At 42.6% G+C, this 25345-nt stretch overlaps 1 protein-coding gene across 7 annotated transcripts in view; it reads right to left on the reverse strand.

Moving 5' to 3' along the window:
- nfixb (nuclear factor I/Xb) overlaps positions 1 to 25345 on the reverse strand; it is a 134674-nt gene that overhangs the window by 97444 nt on the left and 11885 nt on the right. Inside the window, exons 1-2 of one of the 7 annotated variants that reach the window (XM_041071972.2) lie at positions 1943 to 2204; positions 1018 to 1549 (exon numbers count right to left, since the gene is read on the reverse strand). In XM_041071972.2, coding sequence (XP_040927906.1) covers positions 1018 to 1549; positions 1943 to 2110 — 700 coding nt within the window. In that variant the 5' untranslated portion in view covers positions 2111 to 2204. Of the gene's footprint in view, positions 1 to 1017; positions 1550 to 1942; positions 2205 to 25345 lie in introns of those variants that run through there. The other 6 variants (XM_041071988.2, XM_029157742.3, XM_029157758.3 and 3 more) reach the window with 6 other exon arrangements.

The raw sequence follows: 25345 nt of genomic DNA on the forward strand, positions 1-25345 counted from the left end.
ATTGGCTAAAATTAAGTACATTCATGTATTCAATTTTATAATAAATCTTCAGTGAGTTTTTATAGTAAAAAATGAATAATCTAAATATTACATTTTATGAAGCTAATTGTCATCGTCACAGAACAGGGCGTGTGGGTTTGTATGCGCGTGTTTTCACCGTCTTTGTTTTCACTTCACGGTCAGAGTAGGAAAGTGGAGTGTCAAGTATGGAAAAACAAAAATCCCAGAAACAAACAGAGGCACGCAGAAAGTTTCAGCGGGTGTATGCATGTCTGTCAGCAGGACAATTCCACAAACAGCGAATGGGGCAGTTGGAGTGTTTGAGGAAGAGTTTCTGTCTGTGTCAGAGTGTGTGTCCATTTGTTAGTGCGAGATTTGGTGCGCGTGTGTGTAGTGGCTCAGGCTGCAGAAAGGCGGACTCTCCCTGCCACCTAAACTACCTGGGACTGGGCCAGCTGTCACTGTCACACACACACACACACACGCACGCACGCACGCACACACACACACAGTCACACACACACACACACACACACACACACACACACGCACACACACACACACACACACACAGATAAACAGGTTCACAGATGCTTTTGTTTACAGATGGCACCAGGAAACATGCACATTTGGATTTAGACAAATTTGCACACAAATACTTGAACAAATGTACCAATGCCAACATATCTCTAGGTAAACACAGGTTTAAAGCCTCTGTCAAATTCTGAGTCTCTTTAAACCACATAGAAACACTGATCTAAAAAAGTTTTTTTTGCGGCGCAGACTGTACCTTTAAATGTTAAGACGAGGTCATTATCTCAGTCTTGAGTGTGTTTATCAAAGCCTGGCACTGGCTCAGCTTTGCACAGCAGGCTCTAATGTGTGACTCACATGCCAAAGTGTGTGTGACACATCACACATTGACCTGTGCGTGTCTGCAAAGGATCGCAACCAAGGAAAAAACATAAAAAGCTCAATAGGTTGTTTGTTTTACTGCAGGGAAAGCTGCCCACATACCTGGTGTGTGGACAAAGTAGGCCAGGTAGAGGTCCAGCTCCTTGACTGTCACTCCAATGTGGTGCGGCTGGACACACAGCCCATGGTTGGAGCACTGGGGCGACTTCACCAGCCGCTCTCCGTCCGTGCTCTCCAGGGGGCTGCCCTTGAAGAGGATGACCATCACCAGATCCAGCCGCCACACCTTGTCGGCCTGGCGGAGGCAGTCAATGCGACGGATCTTGCCCTTCTGGTCGGGGTTGGACAGCACGCAGCAGGGGGGCTTCTTCCCCGTGATGGTGAGCACAAAGTCCTCACGGAACTCGGGCCGGATGTCCTTGCGGAGCTTGGCCAGCAGACGTGAGGCCCACTTCTGCTTGATCTCTGGCTTCTCCCCTAGCAGCTCGTCCTTGACTGCGCGCTCTTCGTCCTTGGTCATCCTCTTCTCGTGCTTCTTGAAGTACTTGCGCTTACGGGCCTGCAGGTTAAACCAGGTGTAGGAGAAGGCACGGACATGGGGGAGGAGGGCCTCAATGAAGGGATGAAATTCATCCTGAAGAGACAAAGCAGAGGTGTTAGAATGTTTCATCATTGCAATAAAGGGGCAACACATGTAAGGGGCAAAAGAAGAAGTAATTTTAATTTAACATTTTAATTATTGTAATTTGATTAAAATTTATTTTTAAAAAAACATAGAAATATTTAAAAGTTAATATGCATTTAAAACAACCTAATGCCAAGTATTAATTTTAACTATTTACATTAAATAAACATTCAGCAATAAACAGAAAAAATATATCTATTCTAAACAGTAAGACAGACTGAAAACAAATTAACACAAAAATACATGAATTTAAGTCCAAAAGTAAACAAAAAAAACATTAGCCAAGTTGCGCTCCTGTGTTTCTGCGGTAAAAAGAGAAGTTATTCTGTTGTACCATAATACCTTGACTACATATCTCTGGGCAACAAAGCCCAGATCTCGCCATAGCGTTCCTGTGCCAGGGTTGCCACACACCGGTCGCTCCCCACCGCCAAGCTTTGCTGCCACAAGACCACTGTTGAAATGTGCTGCTAAAAGATCGGCCATACCATTTCCTATGTGCGCTACCATGCAAGCTCCAACCAGACTCACATTTCCACAACAAACTGAAAGCAGACAGAAATCACCACAGAAAACACCACACTGCTAGAGGAAGACAGACGGCCTGGTAGTTACCATTTTGCACTCTCATCATAAATTTGGCACAGCGTTTAAAGTGAAGAAAAAAAAACTCCTGCACCAGTTTTTTTTTCCTCCTGCGCTCCCCAATGTAAAGCAAGAGCTGGTTTGGCAGAGGATTGAGATTTAGCAGATGAAAAAAAAACTTGGGGGGTAAAAAAAATAATTAGCAAGAATAGATTGGCCACTAAAAACAGTGGGCCAAAGTTTAAAAGCAAAACACCCCCCCTCCCTTCCAAAAAAAGAAGGAAATTCACTGCAGCAGCAGGAAGGAAGCCAGCAGCTTATTAAACAAGCAAAAAATGACTGAAAATACCTAAAAATCTGTAATAGCAATAAAAAAAAGTTATTTAAATTTTAAAATTTCAAAAGTGCACTGTGTTAGAAAACTTCAACGATGGCAAGAGATGCACTTAAAATAACTTTTCCTTTGTGCTTTCCAAAAAAAAAAATGGACCTTGGAAAAAAAAACATCCTTGGCAAGGTGCAATAGGTAGTGGTGTCTGTTCTGATCCCTGGGCCCAGCACAAGACTCACACACATACACACACTCACACACACTCTCTCTCACTCACACACACACAGATGGGGGGGCAGGGAGAGCAGAGCACAGAATAGGGAGAAAAAAAAACAGAAAGCCGAATCAATGTTGGACGAGCGCATACGACCGCTGGCAAAGCCGAGTGCTGCTTCTTTTTTCCCCCTTTTCTCTCCAACTCTCTCTCTCTCTCTCTCTCTCTTTCCCTTTCTGTTTCGCGATCGCCGTCTCTCGTCCTCTCCGCGCTCTTTCCCTAACCATTGCTTGAGCTTTTGCCAACGCGAGTAGGGCCCACCTATTTGGCAACAAGATGCCTGTAGCCCAGCCAATGCGTTAGCTTCAAGAGCTGAAAGGGAGGGAAAAGAGAAAGGGGGTGTGTGTGTGTGTGTGTGTGATGCTGGTAGAGGGGAAGAGGCAATGAGAGAGAGAGATCGTAAGAGAGAGAGAGAGAGAGGAAGACGGAGCAGGTGGGAGGGTAAGAGCGCAGCCTTGTCTAATGCTGCACAATTTGCCAAATCGACAAGTTCCACTCTGACACGGAGGCAAAGTTCAGGGGTGTAAGTCCTTCGCCTGCTCTAGTCCTCGCAGCCTCCAGCCTGCCTACATCTTTACTATGGCCGCCATTGGCTTGTCTCCGTACACCCCTCCCCACCATGCAGGCACCCCCTCTCCCCCGCTCCTCTCCCCCTGCTTGCATAATGCCACCTTGGCAGAGGATGGCAAAGAGAGGACACACAGCTTCAGAATCCCTCCAGACCTCACCACCGGCAGCTGCTCGTGGCTTTACCACAGCAAACAAAGAGGGAGAAACAAACCCATCCAGACACACTCCTCTGAAGGCACACACAGAAATGATGACGAGATGATTTAGAGGCGCAAACACGGAAATGACTGCAGAATTCAAGGGGGAAGGTGACAGAGGCAGGAGAAAAATTGTCACCATAAAAATCTCTCAGCAAGAGGGTTCCCCATGAAATCCACGACCCAATATTTGCCACCCCGCTTCCCCAGCTGCCGCGGCACATGTCATTCAGGGAGGCACCTGCTCTGCAGACGGACCTTCTGAAGTCGCTGCAGTGTGCGACTCCGAAACAAAAAGTAGAGACCAGGAAAATGAAACATAGACGTGTTGGCATCCATAGCAGGATCACTTAGAGCCGAGGCCTGCCCCACTCAGATCAATTGACTATAAATGCAAGGCATGCTGGAACCATTAGTCCATCTAGAGTACTGTACCAGCAACTACACGGCTTTGATTACATTGACTACACGGCCTAATTATCTTCAAGCTATATACCAAATGCCCCTGCTTCCATCTTGTCAGACATGAGGATTTCATGTTCGTCGTTGACCTCATTACAGTTTACTGGTTAGAACCTTGAGATGTTGTGCAACTTTTTAGAAATTTTATGAATAATACGATTACCAATTTAAACAAAAATTTCATTCCTGGAAATGGATTGCAAATGTTCTGAAATCACAAATGTCTGTCTTTATTTGAAGGTGCAATCATGACGTACACAAAAGCAGAGATTAGACTGGGCCAAGTCCATGACTTGGTCAAAGTCCAAATGTTATAATAATGACAGAGATGGCTGTAATTCCCATTTCCTCAAATTGCCTTACACAAACAACGGCTCAGACAAAGCATTCAGCTGTCAAACACATATGGTACAATGCCACCAGCTCAGCCACCACTCTCTCACTAACAAACATCCCAGCCTTGCAGGGAACAGCGGCACACTCAGCCTAATGAAATACCAGCTCTCACCCATCATCTTCGAAGGTCAGGAGAACTCGCGCTCATTCTCAGCCACTCCATGTCATTGACCTGTGCCAAAGTTTGATGCACACATAGATAATGCAACAAAGGAAGCCAGGATATTCACAAACCCCTCAGAATGTGTGCGTGTGCGACAGAGAAAGGGGGCCACCAGCGTCAAAAATGTTTGTTTCCACCACCACCTGCACCACAAACAGGAGAAGATAACTGGCACTTGAATGTGATTCCTGTGCTTTTGCCTTTCAATAAGAATTAAGGCTTCCTGGGTGACCTTGCCAAAATGCAAATAAACCGCCATTCAAATGTCAGTGGAATTTGACTACAAGGAGGTTTAAAGTCATTTTCCTTAGCCATGCGATTTGTCTTCCGCGGCCTGAGAAAGTCTCACTTATTTATCCAGGAATAACTGTCTAAAACCGCCAAGAATAAAAAAAAAGGTGCTGCAGACCCTCAGTGGGAGACATGCTGCAGATTTGCATGCTGTGCTATCCACTGCACTAGGCCTACAGCCTAATGCGGAATACACAGCTGAAAGATGCACTTATTCAGGTTATCAAAGTAGAGCAAAGCCGATACAGAAGGTGTCTCTTGGTTAATCTCCTTACCTGGAAATTAAATTAAGGCCCTGAGCTTTAATTCGCTGCTTATTTTTAATTAGGTGTCCGTATTTTCTCCGTAATTTGTGTATTTATTTTTGTTTCAATTGCCGTATACCTTTTAGACAAATGGCGCATCGCGACTTTCCAGCGTTGTACTTTAAGCCTAAAAGCCCCTGTAAATGAAATATATCAATAGTGGCCACACGCAATGGCAGCCACTCTGCTCATGCTGCACTGAGTCTCATTTTAAGACCGAGCATAATTAGAAAATGTAGATCAATTATTAATGGGTCTAATAATAAAATAAATAAATAAATAAATCCCTTAGACTTTACTAATAGACCGATATCCAAGCAATTAAAGTCATAGATGATCTTTCCATCGACGTGTTTCTCTGGCTGATTCCCCTCAATCATCATCCAGGCCCCTTTAACAAGACGGAAATCTCAGCCAAAACTATTAAAAATGCACCATCACTCCTCTCTCCCACTCTGTCCCCCTCTCTTCTCGCTGGGCACTTAAAATATGAATCCTTTAAAAAGAGTGAAGACATCATTCATGGAGTGTGCCAGCAACAAAATGAAAAAAAAAAACTGGGGGGGAAATAAAAAAAAAAACGCGTTGGCGTTCCCACAATTACCACACAATTTCGCCGCGCCGTGACTAAACCCAGACGTCAAACAAGCAAAACACGGACTGAATGGACAGAAATTGTTATCTGTCAGGCAAATGAAGTACATCTAGGATAGAAGTGAGAAATGTCCAGAGAACAAAGAGTTGATTTTGCAGCGTTAAAACGCGCATATTTGGTCTTGTTCTTTAAATTAAATCAAACTTTTCTTAAAATAAATAAAAACGTTATGGGAAAAATGTAAAAAAATGTTATGAAATACCTTATACCAAATACACGTTATATTGTGTTCAAACTATTTAAACGCTTCTCATTCGTAAAACAGTCACATTTTAAAATGTATAATTATTTCGGTATTTTCTCAAACGGCATATGATAAGACAAAAGAAGAGATGTTTGAGGTCGTTTAATTTTTGTAATTCTCCGCACGTCTGAGCGAGTCTGGAGTTGGCTGCCAACTTCAGGTTAACTCTTTCATTGACAATGGAAAAGGTTGTTTACTCTGAAACGCGCAGAATTATTAGTGCGCGTGCAAAACGCGGCATTGACACCCAGGTAGAAATAATCAGACAACGGCTTCGAGTGTTTGCAGTAAGATATTTATTGTACCCTTATGATGTACCGTGTTGTATACTTAGCCAATAACACAGTCATTCACTTTTTCTGCAAAAATAGGCTACATGCATAAAATATGTAACTGATGCTGTTTTCATCTTAGCTCAAATCAAATTGATCAGAATCATAATTTTATATTTTAGTCCCTTCAACCAGATTAATGTATTAACCTGTCTTATTTTCTATTATCCTGTATGCAGCATGAAAACAATAGAATGATGCTAGAATATTATTAAATAAAGACTTAAGCAGGAGGCTGCAGTTTTTGGCAAATTTCTCTGCATCCCTAAATACATGTAAAATGAGAGCAGATTAAATGAACACGATTACAATTATACAGCAATTAGAGTCCGTTTACTTTTTAAACAGGCAACCTTGTCTGATTTTCCAGGAAATGATGGAGGCATAGTGAGCTTTTCTCTAATGTCCAGATCCTCAAGCCAAATAATCAAAAGGCTGGCACACGCAAATGTTTTTCTTTTTTTGTTATGAAAAATCCTTGGCTTGAATGTTTTGTTTTCCAACCATAGTCCCAAATAATTTCAGCACCTCCGAATTCTCAAAATATGAGAGCTTTACATGATGTGTGTAGATGTTTACTTTACAGACATTACTAGAAAACTCAGACATTAATGAACGCCTCTTCCTTACTCTCACCCAGCAGTAGGCCTCTCAGCCCTGCTCTGTCCTGCTCCATCCTGTGGTACCTGACCTCACTGAGGTTACACTGCATCTCATTAAACCAATTAAGCCACGGTCTGCATAACCCGAGGGCCTACTGGCTGCCCGGCCCTTCATTAGCGCAGCTCTGAGCTGGTGGGGCTCAGGCTCCGTCCTTTTCTGCCCAGCTGAGTGTCCCTGACCCCGGATGGAGGCTGACACCAACTCCCTCTGACCCCAGCTGAAACCGCTGATAGACAGCCAGGGCAGAGGAAGGTAAATGAGCACACAGGGTTAGGAGGGATGTAGAGATGAAGGTAGAATAGGTGGGTGACAAGTTCTACTAAATGAGTGGATTTATAGTTTACAGGCAACAGGTTCTCAGCATTCAGCCAAAACTAACCGTCCTGTCTCTTTTAGTCTGCTGTGGCTTTTACCATAATCAGAGTGCCTGCTGCATAGCCCTCCAATACCTCCAATATTATCTGTCTCACACACACACACAAACAAACACACACACACACACACACACACACACACACACACACACACACACACACACACACACACACACACACACACACACACACACACACACACACACACACACACACACACACACACACACACACACACACACACACACACACACAGACTCATGGTAATCATTAAAAAGCGGCGGAAGGGGGGCCACTGGATTAAATTTTAAAGAGCAAAGGGTTAAAAAATATCTCAGAGCACACTTTCTCTGCTACACAGAGCCCAGCGCCCGGAGTCGGTTGCACTTATCTGAGTTTACAAACCGGCACATTACTATGTGTGAAAAATCTGCAAGCAATTTGCGGTGGCTGTGCGCTAACGTGCCCGCGGTGGGCTCTGTGTGTGGGGGGTAAGAACCAGCCGGAGAAGAGGCACGAACGGCACATTCCAGCTCCCCAAAGGGGCTCCGCTGCACAACGAACCGGTCCCTTCAGAACTTCTGGCTCCAGGGCTATTCCCCCCTTTGCATGCCATCACTAACATCATAGTCTATTTATGACCAAATTGCTTCTCCAATAATCATTTACTTGAGCGACACACTCACAAATTCATTCAACACTTTGTATTTAAATGATGAAATGATGAACTACTTTTCTTTAAGTGTTTTAAAATCAATGAGAACAAGGTGAACCACATTTAGTTCCTGTGACACTCTAGAGACTGTATGAGGCCAAATTTGTTCCTGCTTGCAGAGGCATAATGCGTGTTGAGACGCGCAGATGTTCTTGGATGAAGATTACAGTATTGATGAGTGGAATGGAAGGCGTGGAGGAGCACACTAACACAGATTCCACCCAAACCGAGCGAAGCATGTGGCGATTGCATGCTGTTCGACGACACACAACGTTGCTGATGGCACCCCCCAAACCCACCTATGAGATAAAAGCTCACCTTTGCCTCATCCAGCAGCACATTTCTTCAATGCGTGTGTGTGTGTGTGTGTGTGTGTGTGTGTGTGTGTGTGTGTGTGTGTGTGTGTGTGTGTGTGTGTGTGTGTGTGTGTGTGTGTGCGTGCGCACGTGAGGGTACGGGCCGTGCCAGGACAGGCTGACTCAGTGCCACAACAGCCATGACTGAGTGTTTCCTCAGTGTGCCAGGCGACAGCCTACTGCTGCTCATGCTGCTGCCAGTGCAGACATACAGTAGTGACAGTGATCTTACTGACCAGTCTAACTGGATTTTTTGTTTTTTTTTCTGCTTTACCTCCTAAACTACTACTAGTTGAAAAAAATAATCTATTCTCACAAGTCTTTATCAGCATTTGGTCAGAGTTGGGTGTTAATTGGCACCATAATAGGACCAGCTCTGTGACATGAGGCCATGGAGTGGCCTCCATCAAAGAAATGCATTTGCAAATTCATTCTCTTTGATTCCATTTTCGTTGGATGTACCGTGATGTATATTTGAAGAGCACAGCATCAGAAAAGTACTAGAAGTTAGATATTTCTAACAATATTATAATTTCAACAGCATCTATGCAGTCAATGCTTTGGTAGCCGTCGTTTTCTAGCACTTTATCTTTGATCTCAACACTGTGGTTGACATGCATCACAGAGAATTACAAGCACACTGATTTACCAACAGCCTCTGAGTAGAGAGACGTTGCACCACAGCCTCTCTCAAGCAAAGATCCCTCTGTACAATTAGGATTTCAACACAGACTAAAATGAAAAGGTCTCCGCGTTCATGTGGTAACTTGCCACTTAACAAAGCTGTAGGCCTTAAGCCCTTGTGAGATGAGTGAGAATTGCCAAAGTCAGCCTTCTTCACACACGCACACACACACACACACACACACACACACACACACACACACACACACACACACACACACACACACACACACACACACACACACACACACACACACACTGAAAGAAGATAGCCATGTCATCCTTTTTTAATCCTCTTGCAACATTTGGTGAATGCGTGCACACTTCTGCAAGGTTGGAGCTCCAGGTAGTTAATGAGTGATCCAGTGATCCAGCTTTACCCTCCTCTCACCAGGCGCATGACGATTGGCCTTGTACTGATTTATGAGAAAAAAACAAGTACTGCATTTGCACTTCTGAAGTGTTTTAGAAGAATACAGCAGAATACGTGAACCTAAAGCATGAAACCTTCCACTCACTGTACGTCTAGTTTCCTGAAGATATTCTACCTTAACTAGCCTGTAAAGGGCCAGAAGGATACAGTGCATGTAATGAATGTAGCTTTAGACTGTAGTGGTATTTTCACTGTGAAAATGTGATGCTGTGCTTTTTGAATAAAGACATCTTCACTCCTCCGAAAGGAAAATCCCCTCCAAACAACATTCGCTAGAACCAGTATTACACACAAAACGCTGTGAAGTCACCTTTAAAGAAGTTAGTTAGTTAGTTAGTTATTTAATTAATTTATTAAAGAATTGTGATCATCATGTGATCTATTTATATAGTAAATAGTTATAGTTTTTCATTACATATAATGACTAATTAAATTTAATATTATATTATTAAACATATTTTTGTCAGCAGTGCAAACTGAAAGAGTTAAAAGGTCCATACTATGCATAATCCATTTTTTAGACATTCTGGTTTATAACTATGACCAGATTAGATGTTTAGACAAAGTATGTTAGAAGTGCACTTCCAATCTGCTCAGAATTCTGTACCTTTTGACTAGGTTCTACGTAAGTGGATGTGTCATGTGTGTGACAACAAGCCTAAAAAAAGATTTGGACGATGTGCTTCTCTTTCAGAAAAAGGTCCTGCAATTTCTTTCAGTCTGTGGCGACCCCCAGGCTGCAGGGGTCGCCGTGTGGGTAATGGAAGGCCAATGCCAGCTAACTGGAGCAGCTACAGCTGCAGACAGGCCTTCTGGAACCAAGACCAGAAGTAACTGGGCCTGAGCTGAATAATCATCCCATTCACTCCGTACTACCATGACATCACATGGACCGCAGGGGGAAACAGCAGTGGTGGTGGCTAAGAGAGACAAAAAGCAAAAGATGCACACAAGCACAGACACACAACATAAACCCTGACACCTAAGAGCAGTGAAAGTTACACACCAGGCCAAGACAGAAAACTGCCTCCTGAATAATGGCTGCAGGAAAGTAAAGCTCACTACTAATGCAGTGTTGAACACTTTGCAATCAGACAAATAAAGGGGCCAATCTAGCGCACAATCAAACTGGAGATTTAGGCTGCTCTCCTGCCAACAGCTAGGGACCTCCTCTTTCTGAACAAGGGATGTACTATTGACTACCCCCACTCTCACTGTCTCTCTCTCCAGTCTTCACTCTCTGCCAGTCTGAGAGGCGTGATGCCAACCTTTTCCACCATTGGGCATGCTGCCCTGCCCTTTATGCAAATGCTCCACCGCCATCCCCAAATCACAACCCCCACTGTCTCACTCTTCACGTCTGTGCACACCCCCACACCCCCTTATGGCCTCCTCCTCTATATCATGTATATTCTTTTGGTTTTATCTTCATAGCGTTCCACTAAACAAAGACGAGCAATTGAGCTTAGGTCACAGCCATCATTTAGAGTATCATTTTGATGATCTGAGGTCCCGAATGCAACGAAAGAGCACAGTGTGCAGCCTATAGGCCTGCGCATTGTTGTGTGCCCTCTGTGGACAAAAGCATGAAACCAGGGGCAAATATTTGACAGAGGTGTGGTTGGATGTGTCTGTACGAGCCCTGATAAAGACGGACATCTCCTGGCAAAAGGAACAGAATAAAGACCAAGAACATAATGGGCTTGTTTTTGCATCATAATTGCACTCATTAAAATATCATCAGAAACATATTTACTGACATTTGCTACCAGGGCACACTATATGGGAGCAAATTGGCCCCTTGGATGTTGTAAAGATGTGATTTTTGTATAAATGTTTCAAATTTGAAATGAAAGGGTTAATATCACGACTGATTAACCAGAGTTACCGCATTTTTGAAGGTCTACAGAACTTAACCGTGGAGGCGTTAATAAACTTGCTCCTAGCCTAAAAGAGAAAGAGAAAGAGTTAAGATGTAACAGAGAAGGAATTCAGTCACGGACGCCTTTCAGATGAGTTTCACAAGTAGCCCGAAGGCTGACTAAACAGGAAAGGTTAGTAAATTAATAAAGGATGAAGACAGAAAGAACCTAAACAGCCGACAAAGGCAGATAATTGAGATTTGAATTACGGATAATAAACTATGGAGGCCAGCAAATGAGCATGAAATGAGAGCATGGGGACAATGAAAGGGTTAACTAAGAGGGCCAGAGGCTGAAGGAAGAGCGCTGCTAATGCTGTTAAAGCAGAGCTTCCGCTTCTGCTGCAGGGTTAGTGGCGAGTCGCACAAACACAGCCCAGGGTCCACACAAGCCCTCACACACCACAGGAAAGGAGCTGGGCCTAAGACAAACACTGTGCGACCAGGCGCACACATTCACAAACACCACTGTCCCCTTATATGCGTCGGGAATACCAAGACATGTGTTGTGTTCAACACATTCTTCTAAGTGTGGAACAGACTGAATAGAAACGGCTGCAGTGGCAGCGTCGCAGATAAATCTGACGCACTATAAACGCTGCTGCTGCTGCACAGACAGATCTGCTTTGCAAACGCAATCTCAGCAGCAGTGGATGGAATGTCTCTGCTGTCAGATAAACAAACAAAGACATCCAAATGCTAAACAGGTTAGACAACAACGCAGTACCACAATCCTCCAGAAATATAAACTTCGTGCTGCCACACAAAGATTAGACAGTTCTAATGTTATGGCGAGAGAATCAATAAACACACCAAACCAAACAGGTTGGTCAAGAGAAAATGAAGACCACAACACCGTTTTCCTGTTTTGAGTGAACACGCTACGCTAAACTAGACTACACCTCACACACACACACACACACACACACACACACACACACACACACACACACACACACACACACACACACACACACACACACACACACCGCTTTCCTGGACTTCCTTGTTTGAGTTACAGTAATAATAATCAGACCCATACACAATGCCAATAAGTTATGGCAGATCGTGATGAGGGACGTGAGGTTAGTCTCAGTAAAAAATGTTAAACAGTGGGTTTATTTGTTGAGAATTCACTACTAAATGCTTCAGTCATTCATATTTACTTATAATAAGGTGATAACACTAAGCTATTTATTTTTGACTTCCACTATATACTGTATGCTGAAACCTCTCAGTTCACTCTCCCAAAAACAAATGTTTTTTTACCCACTTTTTATTACTGAATGAAAGCAATCTTTTTCAATCTTGCCATTGATGTGGTGTAAAGTAATAATGCACCGGCACTGAGCTGATTGTTAAAATCTAGTTCAGATGTCAAAGAGCAAAACTAAACCTAATGCTGGGTCTAAAACATGTCTATGGTTAGAGACCCTTATTCGCTGATGTTGCTAAAATGAAATAAGTCACAAACCTTTTGGAAACTTCCATATAAGCTTTTTTTGTTATAATGGTAATGGTTTAAATGTGAAGCTTATGTAATCAGCTGCCATCGGAGCGGTGACAGATTAAAAAGAACATTTTGAGCTGCATAAATCAGACATTGCTTTGGATCACAAAACCAACAGTCAGTGAATAAATAAATCAAATTATAGCAGAACTTGACCAATATGGATAAGAATATGATGGACTCTGGGCTCATCTCAAATCATAATAGCTAATAGCTAATTGAAATTATCCGGTCTTGGGTCATTTGCATCTGTAAACGCCAGCTCCTAACACAAAAATATTACCATTAGCTGATATGGATAAGTTTATGCTCTGAATCATTTTAATATTATGCAGTATGTACACTGGTTTGTATAGCTAACACCTTCTATGTACAGCTGCTCTAGTAACTTATTCTGCATTCGATTTTTGGTAAGAACACAGACAGCTAGAAAAGGCTCCATTCAACCCTGAGTTGAGTAGTGCACAGACATTTCCTTCCAAATGTTTTTTGCGCATGGCTTGTCCTGATAAGCAATCGCTGTGTTACAAACATCTCTGCTTGATTAATAGGTTTTGGAGCCTTCTCGCTCATTGTAATTTCATAAAGATAACCACCTGAAACCATGTGTGGAGTGCAGGCACAGCACAAGGCGGCAGGGATTGGGAGGCTGGCTGGAGCACAGTAAATTGTGCTGTTGCATAGTGCATCTTTGACTTTAATATATAATCTGAGCTAATGACCATATTTTATCTTAGAATAGTAGAAATGACAACAGTCATACAAAATATATATACTGGGTCAAAAATGCCGTCAGTAAATTAAAGGGTCAGTTTATCCTTAAATTTAATATATCATATATATATATATATATATACAAACTTCGAACTACAGCTTAAATTAATTTAGAACATTATGACAAGAGCTACAGTATCAAGCGAAATATTAGAACATATTCATATATAATTAGCTTCTTTCCAAAGGCAATCGCGAATAAAAAATGATTGTGTGTGTGTGTGTGTGTGTGTGTGTGTGTGTGTGTGTGTGTGTGTGTGTGTGTGTGTGTGTGTGTGTGGTGGAAGGAATGGGGGGGTTGAATGAGGCCTTTTCTTACAGCAGGGCCCAGATCAGAGTTCCTAACTATGGGATTTGGTGCTGTTGCCTTTCTCCCCCTGGGGGGAGTAATTAGGTTAGGGAGGACAACTGCCGCATTGTTTTAACAGAGGAGGGATTGTGCAGGCCAAAGTCCCACCAGCAACATGCTTCCCTCACAACAAAAATGCCAAACGGATTCTGCGGCACTCGGACACACTCCCATTCGCAGGGACAGAGGAACTTTTTCAAGGCTTCTGTTAAGTTCCTCACAGAGAGAGAAAGCTGTCTTTTCATGCAGCAAAGGCTTCGGCACTGTGTATATCCTACAAAATGTCAAATATAGTCCAACAGTGTCAGATATCCTCGCCTGTTGTTACAGTTGTGGGTTCCTGGCTCTTTGCGGGACTCAGTTCCCTTTATTGTAACTGTGACTGCTCTCCCCTGTATCCAGAGGCTTGGCAACACGCACCGCTTCTAACTAGTATAATATGGTTATGATGCATTTGCATTCTTTCCAATCCCCTCGGAAATACAATACGCCTATATCGTCTGTTTTAATCACACTCGGCTTCCAAGGAAAATAAAAGCAGAATACAAACAGCCACAGCCATAAAGAGGCTTTCTCAAATATACTTCAAGTTCGTTTAAATACACTCTCTGCTGATTGATGGAGGGTAAATTAAACAAATCATACTGGTAGAAAAAATAAAAGGACATGGAGTACTCCCCAGTCCACCCCAGTCCAGTGTATTTACAACAGGCGGACTGTGGCCTCTTGTATTCCTCCCCACTTTCCATCTTCTCCTCTGCTCTTGTTCTATATCTTTCAGAAACCGGAGACGAATAGTAACACAGCTGTTTTTTTAGGTCATTAAGACCGCTTTCAAGATTTCAGCTTATTAAGTATCACTCACAATAAATCAATAGAAAATGCACCAGAACACGCACCTTCGCAAACCTGTACCCATGCCGTCCATATTCACGTTTAAGATAAACCTCCACAGCTTGACTGTGAAGATTTATAGCAGGTTTATGGTCCCTATATGAGCCCTAAGTCCTGATTGCAACTATTTCCCCTCAGGTTTGCGGATATAGCCAAAAAAGCAGCAAAAAAATAACACCATAGAATAAATTTGTGTGAACTGATATGACAGGCAGGCCCATGAAGGCCTACAGGAGTTCTTTCTCCCCTGGAGCTTGCCACAGGTGGCAAGGGTGATTGCGCTTTATTCCAGCCAATGAGCATAATGAGCCCAGTGTTGAATTTCACTGTGCTTTTCTCAAGATGTCGCACATGCTGATGAGGCCGACAGCAGCTTGATGCGTCAGAGAGCCGAAGCGCTTTCGGGTGCGTTCCTTTCGCGGCCCTCGTTTCAGCAGAGCTGTAGCCACAAAGGAGCAGCGCCACACACTATATCTCCATTATGGTTCTTGAAAAAATGTCATCACCTGTTGATTATTTTTTGGAGAATATGTAAACCAGTTCCACGTCTTTAATGGCAGGAGAGTAAAGAGTTAATTGCAGCATGGATGGGAATTTATAAAGCTTTTTTGCTCCCGCTGCATGAACGCCTGACCCTGAGCTCTGCTTGGCCTCGGTTCCTTTACTTAACTCACTTTTTAAAAAATATTTCAACACGGGCCTATTTGACACTGGATTTGGGATGACCGTCAAGGGGGGTTGTATACAGCCTAAGGCCTGCTTCCCCAGTCAGAAGCGCTATGCATACACAGACACTTCCACGGAAAGAGAGTCAGTTAATAACACACAAACTCCCGCCCTCCAGCTCTGTTTGCTCACAGCTGCCAGGCCTCCTCAGAGTTCATCCGAGGTAAAGATATGTTATATTATGCAACCGAGTATAGATTTTCCGCCCTTGGTCCCGGTGCCAACTTCCTGCTCTGAAGAGTGGTGAGCTCTAGCGCTTTGTTCCCTTGGGTGACAGCTATTCCTTGCCGGACGGGGTGGCCGAATTAGATTCACAGACAGAAAGAGAAAGGGAAGGTAGCAGGAATGCAACACCAGTAAGACAGCAAGTCAAAAACAAGGCAAGGAACGAAAGAAAGGCAGCTTTGTTAGTCTAAGGTATTGTTGTCTGTGGTTCTTGGTCTGTATTTAAAAAGTCCTCATTCTTTTTTCCCTCACTTTTTAAATCAGGTCACAATTGTTTTCATTACTGTTTGGCTTGTTGGATCATAAGCCTCCAAGCGTCAACGTTCCTCCACCCACCCTCAGGACAGGAAAAGATTTTTCCTCCAACATTAACCCAATAAATGCTTATTAAGCCAAATCACAACCTGTACACAGGTCTTCCTGTAAATGTTGATGCTAAGTCATGGATGTAATCATGGCTGGGCTCATAATCGTATCTCCTAACTAGCTTATGTGGATTATACTCTTTCACGGTCACTGGCCTCATATACCCAGAACGCTAGCTTGTAAGCCTTTACTGCAGCATGAAGTAATGTAGTATGATGATGAAAGAAAGCCTGAGGAAATCTGACGTACAATTAACAAGCCAATCAAGGCTTCTTTATCCCCTTTGGTATTTAAAGTAATGCCAAAAAAGTGGTAAAAAGATGAAGGATACTATGACATCATCGATTGGCGTCACCGTGTGATGTCATGGCTTGAAAACTAAGCAACTCCTAACACTAACGCCACTTCTCAAAAACTGTGTCCTGATTTAGTCTTTGTTCTCTCCTTTGTTTTCTAGTGCATGTAACTAAATTGGCAGGCTTTGCCAGGTGTGGAGCCATGTTTGCTTTACATGGTACTTAAAGAGAAGATGGATGCACAAATGCATAGAATAAATACTAGAAGGGATGCAGGCAAACTGCTGAATGTCTGTTTTTGTGGCTTCCTATGTAAAATCTAAACACCCTAACCCTTTAATTCCACCATGCCCATCGTTTGGTCGTGTTCCATCATCTGCAGCAGACCGCTTCCCTGGTCTATTTAAATGCTTCATACAGATTAAGTTATTTTCATGGTTTATCATTCATTATACAAATGAGCCTCTTTGCAGGAGCTGGTATGACGCAGGGGTCACATTGCCACATCTTTTCAATTAGATTCAAACCCTGACGCTAGAGACGTCAGTTATGTTGCAGTGCTAACCCTGACCACGGTCATTGTCCTTATTCTCAGAACCATACCTGAAGTAATGTTTTCCCTGATGGTCAAGACACTTACGACGACCTACAAAATGACTCAACTATGACCATGTCTGAAAGGAGTTCTAAAGTTCACAAATTGTGACACAGTAACAAATTACTACCTCATAGTCTACATGATGTGGAATAGGATTTATAGACTTTTTTTAGGGAAATAAGGATTATTGATGAAAATATTTTTTTCCTATGGTTGGTTACTGTAGTAGTGAGAGAAGGACCTGAGGTTTTACTATATGTATATATGTATATATACTATGTGATAAACGACTGTTGCCCTGAAAAAAAAACTAGAGATTGTTAGGATATGTGTTTGGTTCTCAGTAGAGCAGAGTTTAGTAAAGTGTTAAGAAGTGGGTGTGGTATTGAGGTAAGATTGTGTGTTGATATAATAGTAAATACACAAAAATAAATAGCAAATATATGGAAATTATGTAGAGATTTGTAAGACAGTCAAGTTTTCCACTTGGCGAGAAACCATTGCATTAATGACCTTCTCTCCTGTTGGAGAGTGTGGAACTCTCCATAAATGCCCTTCACATTTTGCCCTGGGTCCATGTTTTCCATGTAATCTGAACTGTAACATATCAAAGAAGTTATAGCATTAAAATTTTTGTGGGATTTCGTTAGAATGTACTTTCCATTTTCATATTGTCTCCCAGTAAAATTGCGTTTGGTAATTTTATGTGTGTACTTTGCACATGTGTATATCAGAGGGCTACAACCAATATAATATTGCTGGCTTTGATACAAAGCATCTAAGGTCCATAATATAGGAATGAACTGGATCTGGACAGTTTTATGTGTCACTGCCACACAACTCCTGGCTTTGGGAAATAATATCTAGTATGCACTAGCATCTTACCTTACCTTAGAGTTTTAAGGTGCATTAAATTGAATGACATACAGTAATAGTTACACACTCACTAAAAGGTCTAATAATCAATTAATCTACAGAAATGGTTAATTTTACATAATAATAGTCAATCATCAAGCATCAGCAGCATCAATAAAAGTCTAGACAGTCTAAATATCTCAAACTTGATAAAAGACTGAAATGAACACAGATCGGACACGTGAGGAGCTTACCTGACAGGGCTGGCGGATAAATCAGACAAATGCGCTTAGCAACTACTTATTTCTGAAAGAACACACCTGCGCCTCGTGATTACGTATGCACAGGTACAGTACATATCTGGACTTGACTTCCAACAGATCCTCTAACTGCAGCTTGGCTGTTTTCCTGAATGGACAGACCACATGTTGCTGGAGCTCCTGTTATTCCCATAATAATATATACTTGTGTAAACATCTACATCTGCTGTTATTGTTTTGGAGCGAGATGAGATGGAAAGTCAGTCTGTCTGGGAGGAGAACTCGGCAGTGGTACATGCAGGGAGAGGGGAGCAGGGCTCAAATTTCATCCAGATTAATCTGGAGGCTATGTAATGAGGGGTCTACTGTATATATTTAGCCAGTGCAGTGAGATGTAGGTCAGACAGACAGGCAGGACAGGCCAAACAACACGTCCATATTGCCTACGCTGAAGTGACCTTGAGTGGGCCGACACCGATCCGCAACAACAGCCCTCTATTTATTCTTGTTGATCTGTTACAGATACAGCAGCCTGGTTCACAAGTCTCAACCTTTACTGCAGGGTTCTTTTTGCGGCTCGCTGAGGATCTGTGAATCATATCGTATCGCGAACCTGTGGCTCGCTCTTACGGAAACATTATTTGTTGATTAAAATCGAAAGAGCGGAGAATGAATTACTGTCGACGTTGGCTTCGTGTGTTGATCCTGGCATTAGTTCAAATTTGCTCAGTGCAAGAACAAAGCCCGCTCAGAAACATTTCTCAGTCTGTCCTCTGTAGCTCTAGACACAGAACAAACTTAACTAAACACAGACGAACGTGCAGCATTTTTCATTTTACAAGCGCAACATGCCTTCACTGGATCAGATCCTTCATTGAAATGACATGATGCGCTAACGACCTCACGCCATTAATGCAAAGACTAAAATTCACATGCGTACAAAACCTAATGCAATAGTTAAGTTCAGATAAGACAACGTAACATCTATAGATTCTTGAGCTTCACTTTGTGTTCTTTCTTTAATTTGAGTTGTATTCCTTCAACAAAAACAGGTTTTGTGACATCACAGCTTATGTGTCAGTCATAGTTAAAGGTAAAGGAGTAAATGTGATTTTAACATATTTAAGGAGTTAATTTTTTCTGGAGAAGCAATCAGGTGATAGCTGGTTTCACTAAGTTCTAATGAACAGAAAAGGCGTTGTTAAAATGAAAACAATGCATTACTTTGCAGTTAACAAACCCACAATTAAAAGACAATTTCCAGTATTCTGATGCATGGCAGATATCAGATGAGCTGAAACTACGTGGAGGTGAAGAAGAGCAGGAGGAGCAGGAACACTAAACATGTGTGTGAGCTTCAGTTGTATGTGTGGCGAGTGCCACGCCCTCTCTGGTGCACACACTCTGTCTCATTCTGCCACTGACACACACTGTGGTGTGTCACCGCAAACACCTTATGCTCAACATGCCAGGTGGGATGTCACAGTGTTTTAAATTGCCACACAATGACGGCACTGTTACTTCGATTTATGACTCGAAATCGTAGGAAAACAACGTTGAAGGCTCTGTGTTGGCAACACTCGCAAATATCCACGAGTCTTTTCTGCTATGGGCACATTTTGCCTGGGTGGCTTCTAACACCCGCTGCCTTCTCCTTCCTCGCTACTCCCATATTGTGCGCTAAGTATTTTGTGTTCTTCTTTATATTCTAGCTCAATTATGTAATTTAGCACTCGTGTGTGTTTGTGCGTGTGTGTGTTCAGTAGCCATGGCAACAGGACAACATATCGGAGACCACAGAACTGCAATGGGGCCTCGGGCACTGCCAGGGTTGTGCCAAAGACTAATCCATGCCAGAGGTGACATGAGCTGAGGAAAGCAAAGCGGGTGGAGACCACATGACACACACATTCAAAATTACACACACACATGCGCACGCACACACACGCAGAGATACTAGCATATTTACTCTCTCCCCTCACTCCTCTCCTTCCGTTTAAAACACAAGCGCACACACTGGATATCCTCTCATTCTTCTTGGCTGGAGCCTCCCATGGCAATAGCGGCAGGAATCCATTCTCCACGGATGCTGGGACAGCTGTGCTGATACTGAATGAGACCCAGTCGGTGCTGCCTCTCTCCGCGTGCAGCGTGAGATAAAAACAACATGCTACTTAATTTAAATCTAAATCACCTGCTGCCAAACTACGCCCGGCTCATCCCGTCTTTGTCTGCGCCACCAAAGACAGCCCTGGATGTCTTTGCAAAAAGTGATGTGCATACATATGCTGCTGATACACAGAGGCCCCAGTCACCAGCTCACAACAAACCCAGAAAATATACATTACTAAAGCAATTCATCACAGAAACATTCAAAGGTTACATTCAAAGACACACACAGGGTAATTAGATAAGATTAAATATTATCAATCCATCCATTTTCTAAACCGCTTATTCCCTAATGCGGGGTTGTGGGGGTGCTGGAGCCTAAACCAGCTGACTATGGGCGACTGGACGGGTCGCCAGTCCATCGCAGGGCAACACATAGACAGACAACCATGCACACACAAACTCTCACCTACGGGCAATGGAGAGAGTCCAATCAACCTAATGCACGTCTTTGGACGTGTGGGAGGAAGCCGGAGACCCCAGAGAGAACCCATGCAAACACGGGGAGAACGTGCAAACACCACAGAGAAAGGTACCAGGGCCGCCTCCGGGAATCGAACCCAGAACCTTCTTGCTGTGAGGCTACCCACCGCACCACCGTGCCGCCCTAGATTAAATATTATATAACATCAAATTACAGAGCTTGAGCGTTTTAGTGCATAACTATTATTGTACTATGCATCAATAAGTAAAAGGAGGCAGCGTCTGACATCATGACCTGGTTTCCCGCCACAATGGGAATCCGCAATCCGCTGCAGACTGTGCAGCCCAGCCAGTCACCCACTACTCACTGGCCTGTCCTACTCCCTTACACATGCGTGCGCACAACTCAGTTACAAGAGAGCACAATAGGTCAACCCTGCCTGTCAATCAAACACACTATGAGTTCATTCTTCTCTGGTGGCCAAAGGCAGAGGGCTTCACTGGCTGCCAGGTCGCACAAATTCAAACATTCTAAGGTTGTTTTTGTCATTAGACGTAACGCATGTACACATATACAGTAGGCCAGTTCATTTATGCATGTATGAATGTAATCATGATAACTATTGGCATATGCTGCAGGTGGCTTGAAAAGAATTTTTCAAGAAGGTGAACCCTTCGCCTGAAAAGTGGCCTCTCTTCTAATCCAGTGATATTTACTCAGGCCTAATTGGCATAACAATAAGTGCACACTTGCACATCCATGTGCACACGCACACATGCGTGCCTTTAATTCTGACAAATCCAACATTTTCTGTTTATTCGGACTACACATCCATCAGATTTTCATCCTCTGAACAGCTGTTCCAACTTATTTTCCAGGCCTTGCAAAGAGGGAAAGAAGGAGCGACAGAGAGAGACAGATAAAGACCACCTCACTACATATGCGCAAATGTTAAAAAAAGATAATGCTTCAAAGTCCAGGTATTGATTACACTTATTTATTCTGATTTTCACATGAAACAAACTAGCTCATACTTTACTCCTCTAAATATTGTTGTGATATTTGGATTGAAAACACTGCTCTCTGATAACGAAGTGAGGTGAGGTGACACAACGCATCCTCTTAAAGCAACATATAGCGCTAATAAGGAAGACAGAGAAGGTCCAGAGTGGGAGGACAAGGCAATAAGTCATGAGAGGGTGACCTTAAAGCTGAGGTGACTTCAGACAGGGTAAAAAATCTGCCTGTTGTCATTAAAGAGCTCACTTATAGATAATTAGCCCACACCAAAACAAATACAGTGATATCTTGCTGCTGCATGAGTAAGAGGTGTAACCTAAAAAAAAGTTGCAACTCAGAGTGGTTCAAAAATGCAAACACTGCCGTTAACAAAGCATGTGCATTTAACATAGCAACACATCTGAGATATTTCCAGAGTATATTTCCACATATTCAAGCAACTATCAAAGCTGTGAGCTACTAAAAACAGGACGTTAAGAAAGTTGGGGCTGTATCGGTTTAGTTTTTGTCTGTTTAATACAATGCAAAAATATACTAAAAATGAAACATTTCATGGAATGTGTAGACAATAAAAAAAAAAGAGTGTCTCTGATTTTTCCAGCTGAGGGTCAGCGGGAGCGGCCCTAAAGGTTTTATTACATCAAAAAAAAGTCTGTCAAGATGGAATATACTGTACAAAAACACATACACCTAATGCTGAACAAATAGGGACTAAATAGGACTTACCACTAAGGCATTGTTTAGAAGGTGAGAAGGGTAATACTTTAGTGTTGATAGGGTGTTAAGAGGCGAGGAGAGCAGGGGTCAGCGTCCAGGCGGGCAGAAGGGGGCAGAGGGAAGGAACACGTTAACATGTCGCATGAGTGAAAACAGTCTGAGATGACAACATTACGAGCTGCATGTAGCACTAAAACATTTAGAAATGCAATGTAGCAAATAAGTAAATGTGCTGCGTCACCTATAGAAGCGCATAGATGAGGTTACAGAGAACGAGACAAACGGTGATTAAAAAATGATGGAAAAAATAACATGTAAGGCAAAGTGTATATCAGTATCTGGCATGAAAAATATGACACGTCACAGTGAAGTTTTCGTGCACCTCTCCTGAGTAAAATAAACCAAATAAAAATATATTTCATTCCCATTACTCGTCAGACAGCAAACACAAACAAATGCACACACTCGCGTCTCCTCTCCTCCGACGCAGTATCCGTCACATTCCAGCACGCTGCGTCTCTCCAACAAGCTTTTATATCACAGTTAATAATTCATTGAACAGTTTACCGCTGCTGCCATATCCGAGGTCCAAGCTCGATTTTTTCAATCATTAACAGAAATTAAATAAACAAAATGTACGTCTGCAAACAGAGCTGCAGTAAAATACAGAATGGTGTGTGTGTGTGTGTGTGTGTGTGTGTGTGTGTGTGTGTGTGTGTGTGTGTGTGTGTGTGTGTGTGTGTGTAGGTGTGTGTAGGTGTGTGTGTGTGTGTGTGTGTGTGTGAGCAGAGAAAGTGTAAGAGAGGTCAGGGACGTTGCTTCTTTTGCACACAGCACACATCCACTACATTTTTATGAGCATACTATCAAAACTATGCAAAACTATCAAAGCGATAAACATAATAAGTCACGTGAGTCTGCTCGCGCTTCCCCTGCACTTTGCCCTCATGTCATTTTTTTGCAGATTTTTTTAAGTGTGACCAAGTTTTTATTTTCTCAATGACTGATAATGTTACCATATCTGAAGGCCTGTTTGCACATGCAGACCCTGCAACCAAATTAAATGTACAACCAAACACACAGCATATTCAAAATTACTGTATAGGTGATTCTAGATGACAATTTCCCAATCTATTTCTGTTTTCATTCCCATTTCTTAAGGCTCAAGCAAGTCCTAAGACAACACACTTAGTAGCCTTTAATAGATTCTTTAATAAAGTGCAGAATTAAGTGAAAATAATAAAATCTTCCCTCTTTCTGGTGTCAACCAGAGGCTGGCGTCATGATCCGAGCTGCTAATGTTTTGAAATGGAAACCAGACATGTTCCCGCTTGATAGGAGCCGAGAACATCCTCTACAGCCTCTGGTAGCTGAGTCGTCAGAGGCATATGATGGTGGGAGGAAAAACGCTTTTAATAAAACCACTGTAAAAATCAGGAATGAATTACACATTAAACGAGTCCTTGGCAGTACGCTGTCAAACGAAGCCAGTGAGGGGATGAACAAGTCTGCTTTAGAGGAGTGAGTGAGAGTGGAGCAGCTGTGTAACATGGAGGGAAAGAAGCTTAATGTTTAAAAAAACTGTGTTAAAACACATACTGGTGAGAGAAAGAGATGACTAATGATAGTTTAATATGTGAATGATAAACAGATTGACGCTGAAGGTAGTAGGCTGCTGTAAGAACGTTATAGCAATGTTTCATATGCTGAAATAAAGCACCTTGATGCAGAAGTTCAACTAAATGATTAAAGGCACAAATATTTGTTATTAATATGAAAATTATTTAGATGACTGGTTAGTCACAGAATGAAATGAAATGGTGAAGTAAAGTGAAGAAAATGAACTAGGACTTGACTTAATAGCAGATTTCACGGGGTCAGATATTCACGGTAAGGTTCATAAAGGACATGCCTTTTATCACAGCTCCAACGTTAAAATACATATTCAGCCACTTGGTTATAATTTTGAAAAACCTACTGACTCTGAGCTGGTGTTGGACAGCAGCAACTGCAAAACAGTTACAATAAAAATGAGTCTGTCTTAATGTAATGGAAATCTGTAAAAAAAACAATCCTCTGACTGGTGGAGCTTTTTTTAAATGAGAAGCAGGTAAAAGCCAGGACAAGTGTTTAAAAGTGAAATAGCGGCAGTCTTTGAAATAGTTTGCCACCTGCAAACTACCTGGAGGAAGCTATTTTATATAAAACCTACTGACATTTATTGTGTAAAATGATCAACAGTAGCATGAAAACCAGCTGCACAAGACTAAAATTGGAAACGAAGAAACGCACGTTGAAAATAGGCAGTGATAAAAAATGAATGTGTCCTACCACCCGTAACTACACGTGTGCCCGTGTTGCATTCAAAAGCAAAAAAATAAAAACTGTCAAATGATCAACTAGTGATGTCAGAAGACGCATGCAGAGTGTCTGAGCTGTTTATGATTACACATGCACAGAAAGAGAGAGAGAAAGACAGAGAGACACACACACCCACACAAGCTCTAGTCTCTCGCCTCTCTCTGTCTCAGCTCCACGTGAAAGCAGCCCTAAAGGCGGCGGTGTGCGCCCTGCTCTCCCGCAAGTCCTCTTACCGGCCAAAATTCACTCC

This window comes from Betta splendens, chromosome 8, assembly GCF_900634795.4.
Source record: "Betta splendens chromosome 8, fBetSpl5.4, whole genome shotgun sequence".
Classification (NCBI taxonomy): domain Eukaryota; kingdom Metazoa; phylum Chordata; class Actinopteri; order Anabantiformes; family Osphronemidae; genus Betta; species Betta splendens.